This window comes from Centruroides vittatus, unplaced genomic scaffold (assembly GCF_030686945.1).
Source record: "Centruroides vittatus isolate TY-2023 unplaced genomic scaffold, ASM3068694v2 contig_401, whole genome shotgun sequence".
In the NCBI taxonomy this organism is placed as follows: domain Eukaryota; kingdom Metazoa; phylum Arthropoda; class Arachnida; order Scorpiones; family Buthidae; genus Centruroides; species Centruroides vittatus.
The window spans coordinates 1,445,520-1,470,194 of NW_027122216.1; the positions used below are offsets into that span (position 1 = coordinate 1,445,520).

The following is a 24,675-nucleotide window of genomic DNA, read 5'->3' on the forward strand; positions in this document are numbered from 1 at the left end:
GTGTAACATTTTTTTCTTATTTTCCACTTTTTATTTTACACATTTTCATATAACAAATATTTTTCTTTGTGATAAAATTTGATATTTTAAATTGAAATTTTATTATGACATTTTTCTACTAAAAGAGATCTTTTTGTCAACTATGAAAATTCAAGATAATGAACAATAACTAAAAGTGGAATGAAAGATGAGAAAATTTAGATTATTTTCATCAAAAAATATTATTAAAAGATTACAATGTTCAACTTATTAGTCATTTTAAAGTCTTATTGCAAGGTGCAGCTAATCTATATTGTGTAAATCCGAAATTTATTTACAGTCTTGATATCAATGTACCAGAATGATTTGCAAAATTAAATTGCAAACAATTTGGAAATAATAATTTGAAGAATTTTGCTGACATGATAATTCTTAATGTTATACTTACGAAATTCTTATAATTTGATTCTTTTTTTTTAAATATTTAATTTCATATTGATGATATATTAATCCTTAATTTTACTAAAAGGTCTTTCCAATAAACATTACAATGAAACTAGTAATGAATTATATTTTGATCAATGTTTTGAAGTAGTTTGTAAATTAGGAGTTGGTTCTTTTGGTGTAGTAAGTATAATAATTCAAATCCAATTTTTTAAAATAAAAGCTTTAGTTTTTAAGATCCACTATCTCACTAACTAGTTATATGTAATAAAGACACTCAAAATTCCAAGACCAATTAAAATCTCCAACAGGCTTTACTCATATGACTGTTTTTATTCATTTAAAAACAGACTTATCAAATTTGTTTATTATCTATTTAATAAGTTTTGTTTGGTTCTGCATTTGATGTAGTTTACGTGATGTTTGTTTTAAATGAATGGAAACATTCATATGAGTAAAGTCTGAGGATTTTAACAGGTCTTGGTGTTTGTGAGTGTCTTAGTTTAGTTTTGGTGTTTTTTTTTTCTGTTTGATCTGAACAGTGTTGTTTTTTCTTTAAATATGTAATATTAATTATTTAAACAATAATTATATAACAATTTTTAATATTCAAAACTCTCAGAGTAATAAATCTTTTATAATTTTTGAATGAAGCATTTAACTATTTGATATAATTTTAATGAAATTATGAGTGTTGTTAAATGACTTTGTATTTGAAAGTACTTTAAGAAAATAATATCTTATCTTATTTTCTTAATGTACTTGAATTAGTGATGATTACATTATAATCAATAATTTTTACTGTAATATGATATATTCAATTGTAGTTATGTATTTAATTAAAAACATTTAAAAAAAATGTTTTACTTAAATACTTTGTGAAATTAATACTTAGTTTTATTGACAATTGGTTAATGAAATAAAATAATATTATAAATTTAGGTTTTTAAAGTCAGAAGTAAAGATGATGGAAAATATTATGCAGTAAAAAGATCAAGAGAAAGATTTAAAGGCGAATCTGACAGGTAAAAATCAAACATAATTATTAATAAATTTTCTGTAGCGTATAAAAATTTAATTTGCTTAATAAAAATAAATTTTAAAAAAAATTGAAATAAATTTATTTTGCAATTTCATAAATATGTAAAAAAATAACAGAATTTTTCTATTTTGACTAATTTTTTTAAACAACTAAAATAAATGAAGAACTCATAATATATTCATTTCAAAATCTCATGTAGAATGAATATTTTTTTAATTAATCTGAATAAATATTAGGATGAAATCATAACTTTTTAATGTAATCTTATAAATACTTTAATTATAATATTAAATTAAATAACTTAAGACAAAGAAAGCTAGAAGAGGTGAAAAAGCATGAAGAACTTCCCAAGCATCCTAATTGTATATATTTTATTAAAGCATGGGAAGAAAGACAACATCTTTATATTCAGACTGAATTATGTGAAACAAGGTAAGCTGAAAATATGAAAGCCACTAACATATAATGGGTGTCCAGAAAAAATCTGCACAAAATATCTTAGGCTTTAACTAATAGCCAATAATTTATAAATATGTTGCACATGTTATAATTTGAAGTGCATGGAATGCTGAAGAACATTCTAGAATCTTTTTCTGCATTCAATTTTTCTTTCAAAATAGTAATCAAAGAAGATCCTTTTTGCCAAGAGTGTACAACTGTTACACGTTAAATAAAACATTAGGAAAAGTTTACTGTAAACCATTTTGCAAGTGAGGGAATTTCAAAATGGGTTATAAATAACATTGTCCACTATTCCAAGAGTGGATTACTACTATAGAGAAGAAAGGGATCTGGTAGAAAAGAGAGATTCTAACAAAAAGCCAAATTGGGAAATAGAAGAGAACCCTTTTGAAGATTTCAACAAAGTTTTAAATTTATCTGTAACCTTGAAATTAAATCATACACATTAATAGTTGGCTTCGTGAGGCTTTGGAAACAAAAATACACATTAAATATCTAAAGAAACAGGTAATTGTGGATAGAATGGAGACACAATGATCACTGGAAAAAAGGAACTGTGGAAGGTTGTTATAAAAGTTCTCTGAAAAGTTCATTTTGGATGTGAATCTTCCGCTCTCTTCAACTTTATACTCAATGGTAATATTGGATTTTATCCCAGTGATATTTCCTTAACACCCGCCAATCTAGTTTTCCAAGAAAAGGAAATCTGAGGGCAAAGTTTTGGTTTGGATTGCAATGGAACTGAAAGGATTGAGTCAAGCCCTAATCAGAAAATCAAGTTTTGCTATCAGTACCCAGAGATATTTAAATGATTGTATATGATGTTATCTGATTCCTAAAATAAAGAAAAAACTATACTATTCTCAAGCAGAATGTCTTCTGGCCAGACCAAACAAGTTTCCATAAACTAAAACGATACTTGATTATTGTGTCAAGGAGGACAACCCTAAAAATATGCCATAAATTAGGCCAATTGAGGAGTTTTGGGCAATTCCCAAGGCAGCTGTTTACAAAAAGAATAGAAGGGAAATAAACATGGATTAATTGATCAGTTGTGTAAAGTACTGTGTGAAAAATTTAAATCAATCTTATAGATAACTTGCACTGCACACTTGAAGTTGGATCAACCATATTCAACAACATGGACTTGTAGAATTATAAAAATAAAAGATGATAATATATAGTTTTTCATCACCTTTTCAAATGACTATTTAGTTCATAGAGATTTCTATTTTTTACCAAGGTAAAAACTATCTTACACAAACTTGTGCAGAGTTTTTCTAGACACCTGTTAAAATATATACAGTGGAGCACCATTCATATATTTTACATTTGTAAATCATTTTTTTTGCTGGTCCCATAACATCCCTATTCTTTTCAGTCTAAAATACAATATTTTATTTGTACATCATTCCCTTTCTCGTAAAGATAATGGATATTGCAATATTCTTTTAGAAAATATGTTCAGAATTTCTAGATAATATTTTTTGTTCTATTCTATTCAAGGTGAAGCCCCTCTTCACATTTCTGGAATTAAATGTGTGCAATTTATCCCAATAAATGTATTGTTTCTGAGAGAAGGATCAGAAATTGCTTCACACCCATTAGCCAGGAATCTATCATTATATAGGAGAAATTTACATGTTCATAGTAAATAGCTTCTAACAGAAAGATTGTTATGAATTATGTTCCATTAAATAAACAAGTTTATTTCAGAAACTTTATCAGTTATAATTCTTAATGATTTTCATATAGTTTTCTTAAAGGAAATTTTAAAATTATAAAAAAAAATTCTTTAGAGAGTGGTATATTTATTTGTTGGCAATGGCATTTAAGTCTTGAGTAGATAAAAATATTTTTGAAATTTTTTATAAACAATTAGCAACAATAATTATGTCTACTCCTATGTGACACTGATTTTTCAAAAAGAAAATGCACAATTAAAATGTATTACAGTTTCTAATAATAAAAACATAAAGTAAAAGATAAAATATATGTTAAAAGTCATAATACTATAAATTTACTATAAGTAAACAAAAACTTAGTTCTCTAATCTTTGGTTATATCTTGACTTAATTTTCAATTCTACATCTTTTTCGGTTGTATGCTTCTTTGGGTCAGTCTCTTGAAAGATGAGTAGATAAATAAATGGTGCTCCACTCTATAATAATTATAAATAAATAAAGTTCATATTTTAAATAATTTATTATTAGCTGTGTTTATATATATATTTTTTTGAATGTTTTGTTAAAATAAGATTGTTTTGAAGAATATATTTTTAGATTAAAGAGATTAAATTGTTGACTCAAATTTATCTATTAAATTACAAACAATAAAATTAAAAACTAAAAGTTTGTTTTTTAATAATTATGTGTTTTAATGATTATTTATGAAGATACAATTTTTAAAATAATTTTTCCTTGCTATTTATGGATTTTATCACTGCACAAAGCTTATGCATTTACTTTTGCATTGATTGTTTTCTTTATTGTTTCAAATTGTACACATATACAAAGAATGTAATTTAACCTGAATAAAGTGAAAAATTTAAGATTCTACTTGCTGAAAAATAAGTAAAATTGCTTCTGTTTATAATTGTCATTGTAGAGCAAAACAAACTGTATTTTAAGAATGATATTTAAGGGTAAAATAAACAAAACTAGGCCCTATGCGTTAGAAAAAAAATATTCGAGAAACAAGGTCTTTGTTGGAGTCAGCAAAGTTTGTAGAGCCGTATCTGAGGACAGTTTGCATCACACTGGCAAACTAGTTTGCCAGTGTGATGCAAACTGTCCTCAGATATGGCTCTAAATTTAAATTTTGATAGTCTTACTACAGTAATGAGTTTATAAAAGATTGGTTTGGGGCCTAGTACATACTACTATTTTGGCTCACTCATATCATACAATATCACATTTTTCATGTTTATGTGTAAAGATGAATAACCAAGTTGCTTCAGCAGAAAATTGACACATCAGGTTTATAGATCATATCTTCTAGTTTAGATAATCATCTCATTCCTTCACTGCAAGAAAATGGAACAATCTTTTTCAAATTGCATAGCTTTGGTGAGAAAGTTTCAGGTTTCCTAAGCAAACCTAGCAAGTAAGTTCCTGTCACTTCACACAGTGTAAAAAACATTTGGTATCTGATGGTATACGTGATTTCTACATTTCTTTTAAAATTTAATATAGACTAGTTCTAGCCCTAGAGACTAGTTCTTTCCATTGAACAAAAACTTTTAAATAGTAAACAAAATTGAAAACAGATTAATGCTAAAGTTTATAATGAATGATTATAATTTCAATGCCATGTTTTACCAAAAACAAAAGACAAAGAAAAACTTTTTTTAATATTTAAATTAAGCTATTTTTTCCTTTTAAAATGTGTTTTTTTTAAATTATTTTTTATTCAACTAATGTTTTGCATAATATCTGAATATTATATATACAGTGGAGTCTGTAATTCAACATATAGCGTCAGACTGGTGGTGTTGGATTACTGGATTTTGAATTTTAAAAATAGAACTATAGTGCATACAAGAACAAATCATTCTGTGTAGTTTTGTTAAGTGGTATTAACCACACCATATAGGGTACTGTCAAGTGTTAAAAAAATTACCCATATAAACTACAAAATTTGATGTGCTTTGCCCTGCAGAGTGTAGCATTACTGGATATGTTAGACTGACGAATGACAGTCTATAGAGACTCTACTGTATTTGTTTTACCTGTCTCATTTATCCCATTCATTTGGAAATTCAGAGTTTACTGTAATTTAAAGTATTTTTGAAAGTTCACTTTAAAATTACACTCATTCTTACTTCTTTATTAAAAGTAATTCTTACACAATTTACACTTGTGTAAAAATTACTTTTAATAAAATAGTATAAATTAAACATTCAGTTTTTTATAATCAAGCTGGAAAATATTTGTATTTATATAATTTCATTTTAGTTGTAAAATTAGAGAAATATATATATATTTCTCTAAACATATAAACATATTAGTAATATATATATTAGTGTATATATATATATATACTAATATGTTTATTAGTTTTTGAAAATTTATTTAAATCTTGATATCAAAATAAATTATGAAACTAAAAAAGATTTCACTAATATCAAATTAAATTAATATAAAATATGGTCAAACTTATTATCAGTTTGCTACAGTTAATAGTAAATTTATGTTACAGTCTCAGCAATTATACTGAACAGAATCATGACATTCCTGAATCAGAAGTGTGGAATTATTTAGTTGATCTCATTCAAGTATGTATTAAAATGTGATTAATATAGAAATAATACAATTGTTTGAAAATAAGAACTCTATTAAAACTCTTAAAATTATTGTTAAAAGTTCATAACATTAATGTATTTTTATATTCATTTGTTTTTTTAGGCAGTGAAGCATCTTCATGATCATGATTTAATTCATCTAGATATTAAACCAGCTAATATATTCATTTCAAAAGATAACATTTGTAAATTAGGTGATTTTGGGCTAGTATTGAATTTAAAAAAGGTTTGTGTTTCTGTAATAATTATTTTATTGAAAAATCAGTTACTTGGTAATTGTTTTATAAAATAAACATTTAATAAATAAAATTACTTGGTATAATAAAATAAACATTTATTCAATTTTCTTATTTGTAACTCTTTTAATTTTTGTGCTTAATAAGTTTGCATGTAGCTGGAGTGCTGAAACTATTTTACAAGAATTTAAGTTGAATGACATAAGTTAATGGCACAGAATTCAGTCTGATTACATTGTAGGATATTTTTATGTTTAAACAAAAAAGAAACATGTTCAAGCTCTATAAATTGATTGATATATAAAAATGATAAATTTAAACTCATTTGTTTATAATTTAAAATATTATATTTGTGTAATTGTATGATAAATTATTGCATAATGTTTTCAAAACAATAATAGGATAAATGAAACAATTTCAATATTCTGTTTTGATGGTCTGATGATTACAATCCATCAGGTCTTTATTTATAAGAAGCTTATTTTTGCTATAATTATTACAGTAAATCCTAGCTAATTCAGTCTAATAGAGGGTGAAGGTTGTCTGAGTTTGTGAAAGTCAGTTAGTGGGATGTTTTCTCTGATGACATGGATATACAGTATACAATACAGTAATTTATTATGATCATCTCTATACGAGTTTTAGTGAACTGGGAGTACTACTATATTTATTTACAGGATGTGAGCTCAGAAAATTTCATGACAATACAATATACAACAATGTACAGTCATCAGTAATTTACTTACTACAGTAAAGTATTTCATGGCATTGCAAAGACTTGAAGACATTGAAAATACTTGTTAATTATAATTTTTCTATTGTCAAGAAAAGAAATTTTAAATTAGTTTGAAAAAAAATTCTTTAAAGTCTTGAGTTAGTGAGGATTTACTGTGTTATTTTTGAAATTTAATGCATTTTAGGTGGTTTTGTCTCAAATATTCCATTTTTTCTGTTTTTATTTTATAAATTACATGTACAATGAATTGTTAATGGAAATAAAATGAATGTATTTTATTTCCTCTCATTTCTATGTCTGAGATTGTCTTCTAAATTGCACATAGTTAAACTGTACACTTTCAATTGCAACTTTGGAGGTATATATGGCAATACAGGCTATGTAACATTATCAATTTAGCAATTTTGTGCAGAATATATGCCACTGCATGCTATATACAGGAAATTATGGGAATCTTTGGAGTTGAACATTATTTATAAAGGTTGAAACCAGTTTTTAATTAGAGATGTGTTTACTTAATAAATTTTTTGCTATATTTATTTATTTTATTCTCATTACAGATTTAATTTTGCTTAATTACAGTGTGTCCTATTGATTTAAGTAACTTATTTGTTTCCAAAAATTCTTTATCAATTAATAATTATTTAAAATAAATATCTGTAAAGAGATGGCAAATGCTACCGAGTAAAAAATTTTTTGGTATATATGTACTTTGTGCTGCAATGTAATTTTATAACAATTTTGAAATACTGTAGTTTCATAAGATAATTATGCTGTAACAAAAAATTTTATACTTTGTTATTTAACTAGAAACACATGTAAGAAAAAAAATTTACAGCTTTATTTAAAGTGTCATTGTTTTACATTTAAGATGAGACATGGCACTCATTTTATCTTGAGCTTTGTGATGAAATGATGATCGTAAAGTCAGTTATTGAAATCATGAAATAATACTTATTGTTTTAGAAAGTGTGTCAGTTTATGAAATTAAATAATTTCGTTCAGTATTAATTTTTATAAGAGTTTAAATAAAAAAAAAATTAATTTTCCTTGTCATTCTTCCAACAATAATTTTTATGTTTGACTTAGTCAAAAATAAGAAGAATGTCAGAACAAACATATTAAACTAAATTTTATTATTGTTATTATTATTTATTATAATTTTGCATATTTTATTCAAATTTTTTTTTAGAATGATTTATCTGAAGCTCAAGAAGGTGATCCTAAATATCTGGCCTTAGAATTAATGGAAGGAAAATTTTCAAAAGCAGCAGATATCTTCAGGTTGGTTGACTCATTTTCAATGATTCTTAATAAATTATTTAGTTTTTTAATTAAATAATTTTATATTTAATAGTCTTGGAATAACAATTTTAGAGCTAGCTTGTGATTTGGATTTACCTCAAGGTGGACCAGGATGGCATCAGTTAAGACAAGGAAATATACCAAATGATTTTTTAAATTGTAAGAATTATTTAGTTGAAAACTACCCACTTTAAATATTCTATAGAATATATTAATCTAATATAATTTTTAAAGATCTTAGTCCAGAATTAAGAAAAATCATTTGTTTAATGATGATGCCCGATTACAAAAGGAGACCGACAGCTGATGACATTTTAGCAATGCCAGTTATTCAAAAGGTAGGAAAAGTATTCGCAAAAATACATAACTACAATATCTAAAATAATGATTATTTAAAAAATCTTTAAATAAAACACCATAAATTTTTTAGGTTTTGAGGAGGAGACATATGTATATAAAAGGAATGGAAATTGTATGTATTCTAATGAAGTAATTTTAAAAACTTGAAATTTTATTAGTCTGATTGAATAAATTTTCAGTTGTGCAGTTTTACAAAAATATTTCAATGGTTATTTCTACTGCTGTTGTCATTCTTGTCAGTAATGATGTATCCATTCAAAAAACTTCTACATAAGAAACGTAAGTTCTCCACTCCTCCATTCGATAGAAATCCTCATCCCTTGGAATGGGATCATAGCTTTTCTGATGGTAAATATAATTTTAAAATTTAAATGAAAATGTTTTCATTAAATTATCTGAAATTTTATACAGTATCTACAGTTGTAATTTTTAAATTTATAGATGAAGTATTTGAAGAAGAAATAATGAATGCTTCTCAAAACTCTATGGCAATTCCTCTATCAGATTCATCTAGTGATGGTAAAAATGGTAGCTTTTTAAATTCAAGGTAAATATATAGTTAAATGGAATTAGTTTTATTATAATAAATTATTTATTGCTTTCAAGATATAAATACTCATACTGTAGAACTCTGGAAACTCAACTCTCAATGACTTGATAATTTGCATATATAATATCTTGTAGTAATAGTAAGACATTGTCTGGAGGTAAACTTTTATATCTTTTTTGTAATACAGTAAATATATTATACTATATATATAAAAGCAAAAGAAAATCTACAATAGATTTTTCTTTCGTTCTGACTGTGTTAAAAAATTTTTAATCGATTAATTTGTAGCAATGTATTATGAACTGTGAATAATTTACCTCTGGGGTTTGTAAAATTCATCATTTCTGGCAACTCATCATCATCTCAGTCTACATTAAGTCAAGTTTGCAGGACTCTACTGTATTTATAAAAACATTGATTCATACCAAAATATTTATAAAACTTTATTTGAGAATTATTTTCATGCTAATAAATTACTTATACCATGGAAATGGCTTTGGAAATGAAAGTACTAATATCAGGACAGTAATAAAATCCTTAAAATTTATTCACACACAAGTAAGTGTGTGAAGACATTGCATATATTTACAATATTTACATATTTTTCTTTTACTTACATGATAAGTGGAAGGAAAGAGTTTACTCTTATTATTTTTGTTTTCATTATATTTGTTTCTTCAGTAGTTTCTTGTTGTTTTTTTTAGTCTTCATTTTTCTTAATATTCTTTTATGATAATTTTTGCAAATGTTTCTTCATCAAGCATAATTTTCTACTAGTTTTTAAATCTTCCTGGATCCTTAAGATTACAGTGTGATGCTTCCTTATCCAAAATGGCATCACCTAGAGAGGTATTCGTAATGTTAAATCTCTTCATTTCTTCGTGTGTTATGAACTCTATATATCACACTTGGATATATATATCACACACTATATTTCATCATTTCTATCGTTTTATTGAAAATTCAGAAATTCAGTAAATATTGATATTTACCAATCATTCTGTTATGTCTTCCCAGAAATACAATAGGAAGCCTAACTGAAAAGATATGACAAACTTGCTCCAAAATTTCTTAATGTTCTCTATTAGGAGAGCATTAAGAAATTTATGTTTAATATAAAATAAATAAGTACAATACTGCAAGACTAAAGTTATTTTCTATTAAATCCTATCATGATAATTTACATGGTACATATAGTTCACTTCTGTATATCATAATTATTCATATAATAAAAAACCTAAACAAATTTACATAAAGAAATCTATAATGTTATTTTGGATACAATTACTCAGCTTTCTTTTTACTCATTTCCTCAATTTTGTAAAATGTGTTAGTCAGTAAAATTTTCTTATAAATATTTTCTTGCTCTGCTTGGGTGAAATGGTGCACATTTATGAGAAGCGGGTTTTGTTGATTCACGAACAGTTTCCATTTTGTCTTAATCTTGTTCAACCTCTGAATCTTCCTCCACTTGCTTTATTTTAACCCAGAGGTTCCCAAAGATTTTTGACAGTCAACCCCTTCAAGAATTTCTCAACTTTTTATCTACACTTTCTACTTTACTGTTACATAATTATAATAGGACAAGCAAAAAGACACTTTTGTGATTTTTAAAATTATTTTACAGTGTTTATTATTTGTATTACATATATCTCATCAGATGCATTATAATAAGACTTTTATTAAGTTAGTAAAATTAACTGACATTGTCAATGTGACTGGTGTACCTGATGACTTGGCAATATTGGGTTCAAGATTCAACTTTAAATCTCCACAAAATTTTCTATCTAACCTGTTTTTCTGTTTTGTTAAGATGGAATTGTTATGGCTGAAATGAGTTTTAATTATATGCGAGCTTGGAAATGCAAGAAAAAAGGGAAGTACCACTTCAGAAAGTTTGGGATATTTTTGTACATTTGTATTCATCCAGAAGTAACTTAGTCACATTTTTAAAAAGCATTTTATTGGGTTGTTCAGAAAGTAATTTCGTTTTTTTATTGCTAGCGGAATTAGATGTATTTTATATTGCTTTTTTATAACTAAAAAATCAAAATGTTGTTCAAACAAGAAAAAGATGTTTAGAGAAGATGTTTTGAGAGAAAGACAGTGCCAAAACTGGTTTACAAAATTGCGTTCTGGTAATTTTAATATCAAAGATACACCACATTCTGGATGGCCATTTGAAGCCAATGAAAACAAAATAAAGGTACTGATTGAAGCAATCTGCCGTATAACAACATGTGAAATCACTAAGAGATTAAATCTGTTAAATTGAACCATTTATTAGTACTTAAAACGAATTGGTTTCGTTTCAAAGCTCGATATATGGGTTCCACATGTTATTAACGAGAGATGCTCTCTATGGTTGGATTTTAAAGAAATTTTTTTTTGAGCTTTTACCAGACAATTTAACAATTGATTTGAAAGTGTACTGCCATCGAGTAAACAAATTGAGTAATATCATCAAACAGAAAAGGCCAGGATTGATCAACAAAGTGTAGTGTTTTACCATGATAATGCCAAATTTCACACAAGTTTGGTAACTCATCAGAAACTGTTATAGCTTAGACGGGATGTGTTATCATACCAACCATATTCGCCAGATCAGGGACACTCCGATTATTACTTGTTTCTGTCTATACAAATTTTTTTTAACTGTAAGACATTTACTTGAAATGGCAATGTCAAAAATCACTTGGATCAGTTTTTGTAAACAATGATCAAAATTTTTATGAATGAAATCATTCTACTACCAGAAACAATGACAACAGGTATTTGACCAAAATGGTCAATATATAATTCAATAAAATATTTATTTATTATAAGAATATTGCATTTATTTTTCTATGGAAAAGACCAAATTACTTTCTGAACAACCCAATAGTTTCAAGATCAACTGACAATTCAATTAGTTCGTCTTGTAAGTTACATTTGATGTTTTCAACTTTGCAGAAAATGGGACAATAACCCAATCTGGGATGTGCATGTTTTCTAAATCCTCAATTTAAAATCATTGCTCAATTTTTGAAGATGTTTTGCATATATTTCCAAATCATCTTTTATTTTCAATTGCTATAGATTCAAAAAAGTACTGAAAATCTCTTTGTAACAATAAAGATCTAAACAAGCCTAATTTGACTTGGAGGCATGAAAGTATTGTCTGAACTTGAATAATCATGACACCTTTACCTTGTAAACAAGTCTGAGTATCATTAAATCTTGCAAGAATAAGTCCACCAAGTAGAAAATATGGCTCCTTATTTCTCTTCAGTTCATCACTCAAAAACAAATTAACAACTGTAAGAAACTCTACAGTTGAGTCAAACAACTGAACAAGTCTTTGTAAACTTTCACCTGTAGACAACCATCTTACTTCAGTATGTAAGAGAAATTGTTTGATAAGTCATTGCTTTTTTTCACAAAGTTTGGCAAACAATTGTGATTTAAGAGGATGGGTTCTAATTTGATTAATAGATTTAATACACATCTTTAGAGTATCGTGCAGCTTGTCACTGAGAATATTTGTCACAGATGGTTTTCGTGCAACACGTAGTGAATAGTACGTATACTGGAAACTTTTTCTTTAAGAAAGGTAATGAACCACCATTGCAGGTGTGCCATTTGTTGCTGCTACTGTAATATTAGTAAATGAAATATTGTACTTATTTAAATATTCCTCCAATCGCTTGAAAATTGTCAACCTTGTTATATCATTTTCAAGATATTTTGCAAATAAAAGTTCATCAATAATTTGATGTTTGATTTTACTAAAATATCTTATATAAGCTATAAGAACGGAAGAACTTCCAAAAGTGGACTAATCAAGTTGGATGGAAAACTTAATTTGTCTGAGCTCTGATACTACATTTTGTCTACATCTTTAGTCATTTCATCAATATGCCTTTTCATGGTATTTACACTCAATGGTAAGCATTTTAAAACAGGACCAGAGCTTTTTTTTCATTATAGTTTCAATTACTACTTTAATTGCAGGAATAACGATGTTCTCTGCAATTTTATATGGTTTTTCCCTTTTTTTATGTATTAAGAGAAACATTGTACAAGGCTGTTAATCCTTATCCTTTGCCAGGTTCTTTCATAATTGATTTTATATTTGGTCTTTGTGTGCATTTTTCTTTCAGTTCTTTAAAAAAGTCCAGATCTTTGCCCTTCTTATCAGGATGGACTTGTGGAAGATGGTCTTTCATTTTGCTGGTTTCATTGCATCCATACTAAAAGTTTTTTCAGAGAAGACACATAGGCCTTGTTTGGTTTGTTAATGAAGGAATAAAGCCAAGGTTCATATATTCCAATGAATATTGTATGCATTTCTTTTTAGAATCTGATGCTGCCATTGTGGTTACTGGGGCCATAACAAAATAATTAAAATTGAAGTTAATAAGTACAAAGTAATGTCTCAATAATATACTCATGTATTTCTATATACCTATATGATATACAAAACTGAACAGCTGTGTTCAACACTTCAACACAGAGATATGTAGTTTATGAATGAATAATCAAACTGAATGACTAAACTAAATAGTTCAGTCACAGCAGTGATCAATTCTTCACTTGCCTATATTAGATATTGTTCAGCTGTGAAAGTTGCTGTGTGTGACTGCTGAAGACAAATCCAAATGTGAAAGGGAAAGAAAATAGAAAGATGAGCAAGCTGAAAATCTGTTTACTTTGTTTCTGTTGATTTCTTTTTTGACGATAACTAAAAATAATAATAATATAATACAATTATCATTTATACATTATTTATATAGTACTATCAAATACATTTATAATAATGTATTAATTTAAGTTATGTTATATACAATGTTGTAAATATTTTATAAGTATAATGCATATTAATTTCTTTTTAATGCAAAACATTATCTGCCTTGCTGAAATTTTTAAATGCTTTAAGCTGATTCAAAAACTGCCCATAACTTGAAAAGCTAGGGGGGATATTTACATCTGTTACTCCTATTTTGCCACTAGATTCATTCAGTTAACATATGCGCATTTGCATCAATGGTCACAATTATGACATATGGACTATATTTAGCTATTAATTACTGTATATTAGGGATTTTTAATTAACTTGTTCAGATTGCCCCCTCTCAATGTCATATCAACCACTTTGGGGAGCCCTGTTTTTACCATATTGCATATTTCAACAGATCTCAAGAAATACTGTAGTATAGAAAACTAAGATTAAAAATATAAATGTTTTGTAGAATAGTGCTCCCTTATGTGGACTTCTGCTCTAAAAATGCTGCCAATATGGTACTCACTTAAATTGGACATAGCTGCTCTGTTAACAGGTCGCACTACATGTGAAACATGGAAAAAATTGGAAAAGTGCTCTTTTAAGTGAACAGCTTTTTTATTCAATGTTATGTTAAGTAAACTTGACTTTAAGCAAATTCTACTATATTAAATATTATAATCATTTTTATACTTAAATTAAATTTATAAGCTCTATGTCACTAATGGTGTATTAAGTCTAGCGGAAAAGAAAAGCCGACATATAGCTTATAAATTTAATCCAAGACTAGACAAGAAGCCAATTATAGAACTCATTTTTATTCTTGTCTATACTGATAACAATAACATTAAGTGGGTAAGTAAATAAAACTATAATTAATGGGAATTTTGTTGACCAACAAAATTCTATAATTAATGGGAATTTTGTTGGTCAACAAAATTCCCATTAATTATAGTTTTATTCCAATATTATTATAATTCCAATAATAATATAATTATAGTTTATTCCATATTGACAATTACTTCTAAGGGATATGTAAAAATAATTACAAAATGTATGACTTGATAAATTAATAATAATTATTATTATTATTAATTAATTAATTAATTAATTATCCAATGTTTTCATGCTGGTTTTCCAATACGATTTTTAACACTACTATATAACTGAAATGCCAGAAATTTAAACTTTTGTATTGTAGGCAAGTAGTGATTAAAATGATTAATATTCTCAAATTAATACACTATTAAAGATTGATAATGCACAGTTGGTATTGGGTTATCATTGCCCTACCACACATTGAGGCTGATAGGCTTTTTGTCTGTTTACTTGAAAAAAAAAATTTATAACCAAATTCTGATGATGATAAATTAAGTTCTATAAGTATATTTTAACTTGTTTTGGTGTGTGTTAATTTTGATGATATTAAAATTACAATGAGTGGATTCTACTATAATTTGAACAATATAAATATATTAGAACTGTCTGAATTTTTTCTGTAAAATTAAAGTTTAAAGAACATTGTAATTGTAGTTTTAAAATCTTTTATTTTATAATCATATTACTTTGAAATTTTTTTTTAATATAGTTTGATAAAGGTAAGATAATTATTTTAAATTATAATAAAATTTTATGAAGGAAAGAGATTATTTCTGGCATTAAATATATAAGATAATTATATAAAATAAAAAATGGAAATAAAATTTAAAAAAATATTATTATGTCCATTTATTTTAATACTGTTATCTATTATGAATTACAAGACTGGGGAAACTATTCTGTTAATAATTAAAATGCCCTGAAAGGAAAAACAGCTGTATTTCTCATTTAATATAATTTTAGTTATGTTCATGTATTTAAATTTGGATTTATTTGATTCAAAAATACAAATGTTTTATTAACATGTTATTTTATATGGTTATTACTATATTATGTTTTTATAATTTGGCGCAAAAAATTGGCGCATTGGCTATTTTTTGGCTACTTAAATTATTTCATCGTTTATTTCATCCTAGAACGGCAAATTTACTGGTGTCACATTTTTCACAGTTTCATAGTTTATTTATTATTATTAGAAATGGGCAAAGTATTCTCGGATATAAAGAAATTCTTAGTCAACTTTCAACTTAAATAGTTGTGGTTTGATAAGTCCTTTTATAATAGTAACAAATTAGTAGCCATTATCAATATTATATAATAAAACGGGACAAGAAACAAACATAATAACAATAAATAAGGAATAAGATTGCCTAAACACCCCAGTACAAAGTAGATTAGAACAAATTAAAATATTAAAAGCAGTACCAGCAGAATCTCTCTTTAACGGATCGCGGAACCACGATTTCTCGAAATACCGGATTTGTTTCTAAACCCATTTATTGTAAACTTCGCGCTTTTTTAACGTTTAGTTAATATTTGGGTGTTTTCGGGAATTTGTAGAGTTCGACGATGCACTCGTTACGTATAGGTACAATCGAAGAATTGAACGAAGATAGATAGCGGGCTATACGATTGAGGAGGAGTCACCTAATGTACATTCTGACGCTGGCCCAAGTGTGGTGCCGAAATTTAGCGAGGCCATCGGGTTTTTCTTGTGAAGGCTTTCCTGACGAATTTCAGCATAAACGAATAGGCTATGCTGTACAGTACTTGACATTGCGAATATCAGGCGGTCGTATTCAATAGTCAGAAAAGCGGCGTAAAAAAACGAATATAGACGAGTTTTTTAAAAAACTAGTAAAATCAAGCAAGTGCTAATGTGCATACGTAATTTGCCTCTTTTTGTGCTTACAGTATATAGTTTCCGTCAGCTTCGTCGTGCCACACGTATGGCGTAATATAAGACCTTGTAACATAAGTGTTTCTATAGAATAAAGATAGAGACTGAATAATTTAAAATACTGGTACTTCTTACATATGAAGAGTTAAAAATAAAAAACTTAAAATTTTTTAATCACGGATATTGTCCTGGTTATGCAGAAAATCCATTGTTTGCGATATTACAGATTCTCGGAACAACGGATGATTTTAGCGACCCGTTCTTGTATACGGTATTTTGGATGATAAAACACTTGGTTTGTTTTTTCTTTCTTAGAATCAAAACAAACTGATGAAGGGTATTGATGTACTGTACTCGAAATTATATTATATTATAGATATTGGTTTAATAAAGAAATCTTTGTCAACGTTCAGATTAAATAACTGTGGTTTGATAAGTTCTATGGAATAGCAAAAAATTAGAAGCTATTAAGAATATTAAGAAAGTAAATAGGAAAATTAATTTCTATAGTCCATTTTGGCGAGATTGTTTGTTGCATTTTTTGCATATGACTATGTTCTAGACATAGCAGTGAATTGCATGCATGTATTTTGAGTCTTGCGATTCTTATGTTCAGATCAATTTGTATGCCTGTAAATTGGGCAGAAAACGTTAGTTCTGTGATTTAAATTATTGCTGGAAAAGTACGAAATGTGTTTCATTATTTTATCGTCAAATCTCAGATTATTAAATTTTTTTGAGTTGGCTACTTTGGGCTACTTTTTATAAACGTTTTGGCTACAGAAGCTAGAAACATCTGGCAACGTGGGAGAAGTCGATTCAAGCGCCATCTCTATTTTATTTAAAAACATAACTATCAATTTTGCAAGAAAGTTTAATTTTTTTTCGACTTACCGTCGATTACTATTTTTATATATATGGACGAAATATTGTTTATGTAGAAAATTGTAATAAAAACGCAACTTGGACGTGAATAGTCGCCGAGGTACTAGATTAAACTAGCGAAGGCAATCGGGACTAAACTAGTATATTCTATAAAAATGACTTCATTCAGAATTCTGATTTATCTTCAGGTAAATAGGCATTTAAGTATCTCTTCGTGTTATCAGCCTCAGCATGCGCAAATTCATCAGTTATCAATTAGTGCTATCGGACTTGCCTCGAATTCTAATCGCTATTTGTTCGCTGAACATTAGTTCAGTTCAAATTTTTGGAATTGTTTTGCTTCAGTTATTCGCCGTTGTTCAAATTGTTGACGATAATCAGTGTTTAAAACGTACTACGTCCGTCGGCATAATGGCTAAACAAGTTGTCAAACGCAAAGATTTGTCTGTCAAAGAAAAACAGGAAATTTTACAACGTTACGACAAGTTGCCAGAAATGAGTCAACGAAAGGCTGCCGGACAGTTACAAATCTCGCAGCCACTTTTATGCAAGATTTTGAAAAACAGAGCAAGTATCGAAATGTTGGCACAGAAAAATGAAAATGTAATTCGTAAGAGAAATCGAACCGGAAAAGATAGGCAGGTCGAGTCTGCTTTAAAGAATTGGTTCAGTAACATTCGCGAAAAAGACGTGCCCATTAATGGGCCTCTGATGCGTCAGAAGGCGGAAGAGCTAGCTAAGGAAATGGGAAAGGACGATTTTGTCGCCACGGATGGTTGGTTCAGCCGGTGGAAGAAACGGGAGAATATTGTGTACGGACACGTTCCCGGCAGAAGAAAGAGCGCCGATTTCGAGGCTGCCGAGACGTGGAGTAAGATGGAGTGGCCGAAAATTATTGTTAAATACGCGCCAGAGAATATTTACAATGCGGACGAGACGCTACTTTATTTTCGTGCAATGCCCGATTATGATTACATGATTAAACGTGAAAACGACAGAGAATTGGACTCGCTGAAGGAACACGTTACAGTTCTCTGCTGTACTAATATGCGGGGTCAGAAACGAAGGCTTTTGGTGATTGGAAAAAAAACGAAATCTCTGTGTTTTAAGAGTATAAAACATTTGCCAGTAGATTATCGCTCTAGTGCAAATGCTTGGATGACTACTACTATTTTTAACAACTGGTTAGTAAAATGGGATATGTGTCTGAAACGAAAAATTGTTTTGTTAGTAGATAACTATACAGCACATAGGTCTGTAAATGCATCCCTAAAAAACATTAAAATAATCTTCTTTCCTGCAAACACGGCATCGCTGATTCAGCCATGTGGTCAAGGAATTATAAGTAATCTAAAGGCTTACTACAGAAGAGAACTACATACGAGAATTTTAGAAGAATTAGATGATACCGAAAGTAAAATGAATGTAAATGATATTGCTAAAAGAATTTCCTTTCTTGATGCCCTACATCTTCTGGCGATGTCTTGGAAGCAAGTATCTAAGCAAACCATTGAAAAATGTTTTGAAAAGGTTATATTTTTTAAAATGGGTACAGAAACATCTGCAAACAAAACTGATTTTGCTCAAGAAATTGTAGATAAACTCCCAAAACGTGCATCAAAAGAAGAGTCTGTTGAAGAAGAAATCATAGATAAACCTCTGCAGGGTATGTCGAAAGAAGAATTTGAATATTGGTTGGCTATTGATGAGGAAATTCAAATGATAACGTCAGGAATATGCCAAGCTGTTACTAAAGACTCTGAAGGATTAGCTGACGAAAACGAAACTGTTCGGCAAGAAGATAGTGTGGAGGACCCTCCAACAAACGCTCAAATGCGAGCAGCTCTTCGAGTACTTCGTCGTGGTGTGCAACACAGAGCTACTGAATTTCACAAACATTATGAATATGAGCTTTTTATTAATGAACTGTTGCAGAAAAAACAACAGACAAACAAGACTGTTTGAATTACTATATTTCTAGTAATGATTGTAATGTATTATTTGATGATTTATTAATTGTTTTGTATTTAGCATGTTCTTTTAATATCAGAATCAATAAAAACAAATTTTTAATTGTAACCTTCTATATTTAACTAACTGATATCATCAAGTATGCTAGCATCATCAGTATTTGCAAATTTCAAGATGATTTACAATAAGAGTAATCTAGTATATTTTGGTATGATTATTATTATTGTTGGAGTGTTTCCTATATGGCATATATACTGGTGCCAAGTAGGAAACAAGTCTTATGCTGGATTAAAATCAAGTCATAACTACAGAAAAAAGTTTTGTTTATGTGCTGTTTTTGTGTGTTTATTAGTGAAGTATGTCTCAACATGAGAAAAATCTAATCTCTACAGTAGATTGTTTCCACATTAGACTTTACTTTTTGTTTAATTTCTTAATTTTTTTCCCTAAAATGTTGTTTATACAAAAAAGTTTTGATAAAAAAAATACATCAAATCAAGCAAAACTGATGAGCTATCTCATCTAAAATATCATTGAATGGGAAATCAGCAAGCATATTTTATTTTTATTTAAAAAAATTAATGTGGAGAGATAGTTCACTGTAGGGATTAGATATTTCTGATGTGGAGATCGAGAGATACAAACAGTATTAGTATAGTATACGTTTAAGGATTTCTTTGGTCTGGTAGTCTGTAGTATAATGTAGGTGCTTTTGTGAAGCTCTATGTTTTAAGATTAATACATATGGTATAATGCTTGTGCAAGAAAGGAAAGATTATTTTCACAATAAGTATTTTATCCATTCTCCACAGGTGCTTTAATTCATGGGAAAGTTTTGAGTGTACTAATTTGTTTAATGTGTGTGATGTCTAGTCATGTTGTGTTGTTTTGTCTGTGATTATGACTTTGTCATAGTATATTGTGTGTGTTGTCTGTGTATCTCTAAAGATGCACCCAGGAATCAGCCAGCAGTGTGATACAATTCTGTTAATATGATCTTGGCTGAAATCTTTATGATACTTACTGTGGAATTCGAAGTCCAAGACTGCCTGATAGCATTTGTATATTGTATTAGATCCAGGTTATTTTGTCTAAGTTTAATGGTGTAGTTTGTCTGCAAGAGATCAGCTTTTTGTAATTGTGACGTTTCTTGTTTTCTACACACAATTTAATTACACAAAGATGTTTTCTGTAGAAAAACTCTTGCAGTGTCTGTGTGTTTGTACTGCAGGTTTAAAATATGAGAGGCTTCATCCCTTGCCTTCTTTACATGGAAAAGTCAGTCTTCTTTCTTTGGATGACTTAGGGCGGTATTTGTATTTTGTTAATGTTTGTGCTTTCATTTGGAATTATTCTAGTTCTATATATATTCAATCTATAACTCCAAATTAATACTTCAGTACTGGATGATATATTGATAGCTTTAAATGTGTTTTGCTTTCAGCTGTGTTAGTATTGGCTTCCTTGACAAACTTCCCAGCTTGACCTTTAAACCCACTTACAGGGCATATCACCCAGACTATATGGAAGAGTGAAAGTACACAAACCATGTTGGCTGTTCAGAACTATATCAAAGAAAAAGCAGGCACCAACTGTTACTATAGAAAGTAAAATACACACTATTATACCATAAAAAGTCAGATATTGTTCATTTCAGCACTTGCATATTGAAATAGAGCAGTAAGATGCTATCACAGTCAAGGATTATGATGATCTTTTCTCATCCATTAAAACAGAAGCAGCTGTGGCTTTAACTAGAGAGGTGATATTTAAAAAAAACCTATGCATTGATAAATTTAATAGTGGCAGATTTCTTGGGCATTATAATATCCAACTCATATTTTAGTTGGATTAAACAATATACAAATAAACATCGTACTAAACCCGATAACATTAAGCCAATATATCGCCATTATAATAATTAATAATTATTAAAATGGCGATATATTGGCTTAATGTTATCGGGTTTAATATTAATATTAAACCCGATAATATTAATTATTATAATTATTAATTTTAATAAGAGATGGCACCTAACGCCATCCTCAAGAGCCAAATTTATTTTCTAATCTTTAATTGTTTTTATCCAAAAGTTAGCCCAGAATAAACAGTTTTATAAACAAGAAGTGGAAGTGCCAATGGGATCACCAGTATCAGGCAACCTAGCAGAAATAGTGGTAAATTGGGTGAAAGCACAAGTGGTAAAGAAATAAATAATAATAATAAGCTAATTTTTACATACATTGATAATTTGATCACAATTTGGAACAACAATTGCTCAGTAGAGGACATTTAAAGACAATTAACAGCCATAAAGTGGGCACTATTCTCAAAATGGATCAAAGAAGTTTATCAGACAAACTTTTTGGACATAACAGTTTAATACAATATTGCTTTTTGCTACAAAAAGTATATGGAAAGTCAGAGAGCATTGGTTCATATAGTCACTGGTACTCCAAGGCAAGGACAATGCCAGCCAAAGGGCCAGGGGAGCAAGATGATGTAAATTGATAGAGGATATGAATTGTATGTAGGTAAAATAAAAACGATTCATAAAGTTTTAAGCATTTACTATGTACCGGAAAAGAAATATCTTAATTAAAACATTTTTTTTTAACTTACAAGAAGCCTAAGAAGATTATTTTAATTAAACTTAGCATTTAAATAATTTTTTGATTTTGTAGGGAAGGGCAACTGCCCCTCTGCTCCCCCTGGCAATGCCCTTGCTCCAAAGGTTTAGATGGCTCAAACTGGCAGTTATAGGGCACTACTGAAAAGAACAGTCACACACACAACATATCCTGGGTACACAAACAAGAAATCAGGTTGATAATTGATGCAGTACATGCATGGGTCCTGTAAAAACCGATAGAGATTGGTTAAAGCTTGTCTAAATCAAACAGATAGACAAAAAGGCTATCTATGAGTGAAATAAAAAAATAAAGAAGTTAAAAAGCATTGCATGGTGTTGGGCAAAACTACAGCAGGATGATAACACTGTTAGTAAAAAATTAATATCCAAGTATTGATTAAAAGATTACCCTCAATTTTACAGATAATTAGAATAGTTAGAGGTGGTGGAAAAAGTTAAAAATCTGGGAATCTATGCAATTAGATTAAGTAAAGGGAGTAACAAATTTTTCTACATAGGATACATTTACAGATCTGTTAATCTCATGGTCGGAGCATTTCAAATTCATTATCCGAGACCCACAAACGGCACAATTTTAATCAAGGGGTCCTAGATAAAGAAGTTTGTTGGAAACCACAAATAATACTTAGCTGGTATAACACAAAGAAGATAAGAATTCTGGAGCAATGTTTCATTTAAATATTAAAAAAGCATATAAACATCATTAATGCACAGGACTTGATAGAACTGGACACCAGATGGGAGTACTGGGAACAAGAAATTGGGAATTTAATTAATTGTTTACAGGACAAAAGAATGAAGGAGGAAATTTGATATGAGAAAAGAGTGAAAAATTAACATTTTTAGCTGATCTGGAAGCAAGGTTAATACTCCACATATGTGGAATTGGTTTTTACAAATTTGGTTTGAACAGTGACTAGTTAGATTTGTTAGGAAGCTGAAACTTTCCTAAAATAGGACAAAAATATTCCTTTTTGGTATATTTAAACAGTTTACTTGAAATAAACATTTAACACAGATGATAATATGGAACCGGAACCCATGAGGTAATACTTAACCTTTCTTCTGGATTCCTTTTTATTCTATTAAGTGTTTTGCATTTGAAAAATGTTGGGAACATTGGTCTCTAGACCAGATGGTCCCATTTTTCATGTATTCCTTTAAGAAAACTTTTTCCATTGACTCTCTTACATATACATAGTGTGATCCAGACTACCCATAAACACCATTTTAAACATAAGTGAGTTTCATCAAAAATTTAAAAATTTTGATAAGTAAATCAGGTATACTGTCAAATGGTGATATTCAATTTTCCAAACTGGCCAGAAGTGGGCTATGCAGACCTAAGTTGAACTTTTAAATGGAACATGGTATTTTTTAAATTTAGATTTTGGTTAAAAGCAAAAAATTTTAAATTTTCTTTTAAACATGTTTTTTCAAAACCCCTCCATTGATTGTAAATGATCTTGCAAGTGTGATGCACAGAAAAAAATAATACTGCAAAAATAAGAAAATATTTCTCGACAAAATATTTCTGTTAATATATTGTCAGTTAAACAAAACATGATAAAAATGTTGGCAATCATGTTTAATTGATTCTGAACTACCAAAAATTATTACAACTGCATACATAGTAGTATGTTTACTCTTGGTAAGTAGTCCTATGGATTTTTTCTTTACGATACTTTTTATATGGGTCAGCAACAAAAAATTCTGTGTTTTGGAAAAAAAATTTAAAAATGCATAATGGTATGTATCTAGAGATTCTTACCATTGCACATTTTACCCCAAAGTGGACTTAAGGCTAGGTACCTAGCAGCTAAACAGACTCATTATCTGTATTTGGTTTGTTTAGTGCATGTTTAGTGTTTTCTAGTATTTCACTATGTTTTCTAGAAACTTAATGAGTGCTGGATGTATTTTGTGTAGGTGGAGTGTATGCAATAATATGTAGATGCTGTAAAATGCATTCCTGTGATCAATTATGCTATGAGTAGATTTATGTGCTTATTGTACAGGGTCTGTGAAAAGATACTGTGCAATGAGAAATTTGTAATAACAGTGAATTTAGATGTTTAGCATTGCATACAAGGCCTGTAAGTTGTATGTCCCATGTCTCCGCTTTTCAGTAGATGGTGTTACTACTTGATCAGATGTTCTGGTTTTGGACTACAGCTTTTAGAAGACTGCTGATTGTATCTCAAGGAA

The 24,675-nt window shown here is 28.6% G+C and overlaps 2 protein-coding genes across 2 annotated transcripts in view; both read left to right on the top strand.

Annotated features, from left to right (window-relative positions):
• LOC136976548 (membrane-associated tyrosine- and threonine-specific cdc2-inhibitory kinase-like) overlaps window positions 1-24,675 on the top strand; it is a 37,751-nt gene that overhangs the window by 8,615 nt on the left and 4,461 nt on the right. Inside the window, exons 4-14 of the mRNA XM_067271881.1 lie at window positions 509-606; window positions 1,366-1,448; window positions 1,772-1,897; window positions 6,128-6,203; window positions 6,334-6,456; window positions 8,395-8,486; window positions 8,560-8,666; window positions 8,742-8,845; window positions 8,938-8,979; window positions 9,047-9,215; window positions 9,309-9,414. Of these exons, the coding sequence (XP_067127982.1) occupies window positions 509-606; window positions 1,366-1,448; window positions 1,772-1,897; window positions 6,128-6,203; window positions 6,334-6,456; window positions 8,395-8,486; window positions 8,560-8,666; window positions 8,742-8,845; window positions 8,938-8,979; window positions 9,047-9,215; window positions 9,309-9,414 (1,126 nt within the window). The remainder of the gene's footprint in view (window positions 1-508; window positions 607-1,365; window positions 1,449-1,771; window positions 1,898-6,127; window positions 6,204-6,333; window positions 6,457-8,394; window positions 8,487-8,559; window positions 8,667-8,741; window positions 8,846-8,937; window positions 8,980-9,046; window positions 9,216-9,308; window positions 9,415-24,675) is intronic.
• Window positions 17,697-19,922, top strand: LOC136976536 (tigger transposable element-derived protein 4-like). The gene has a single exon (XM_067271845.1). It carries the CDS (start codon window positions 18,075-18,077, stop codon window positions 19,806-19,808), a length of 1,734 nt encoding a protein of 577 aa, XP_067127946.1. The 5' UTR covers window positions 17,697-18,074; the 3' UTR covers window positions 19,809-19,922.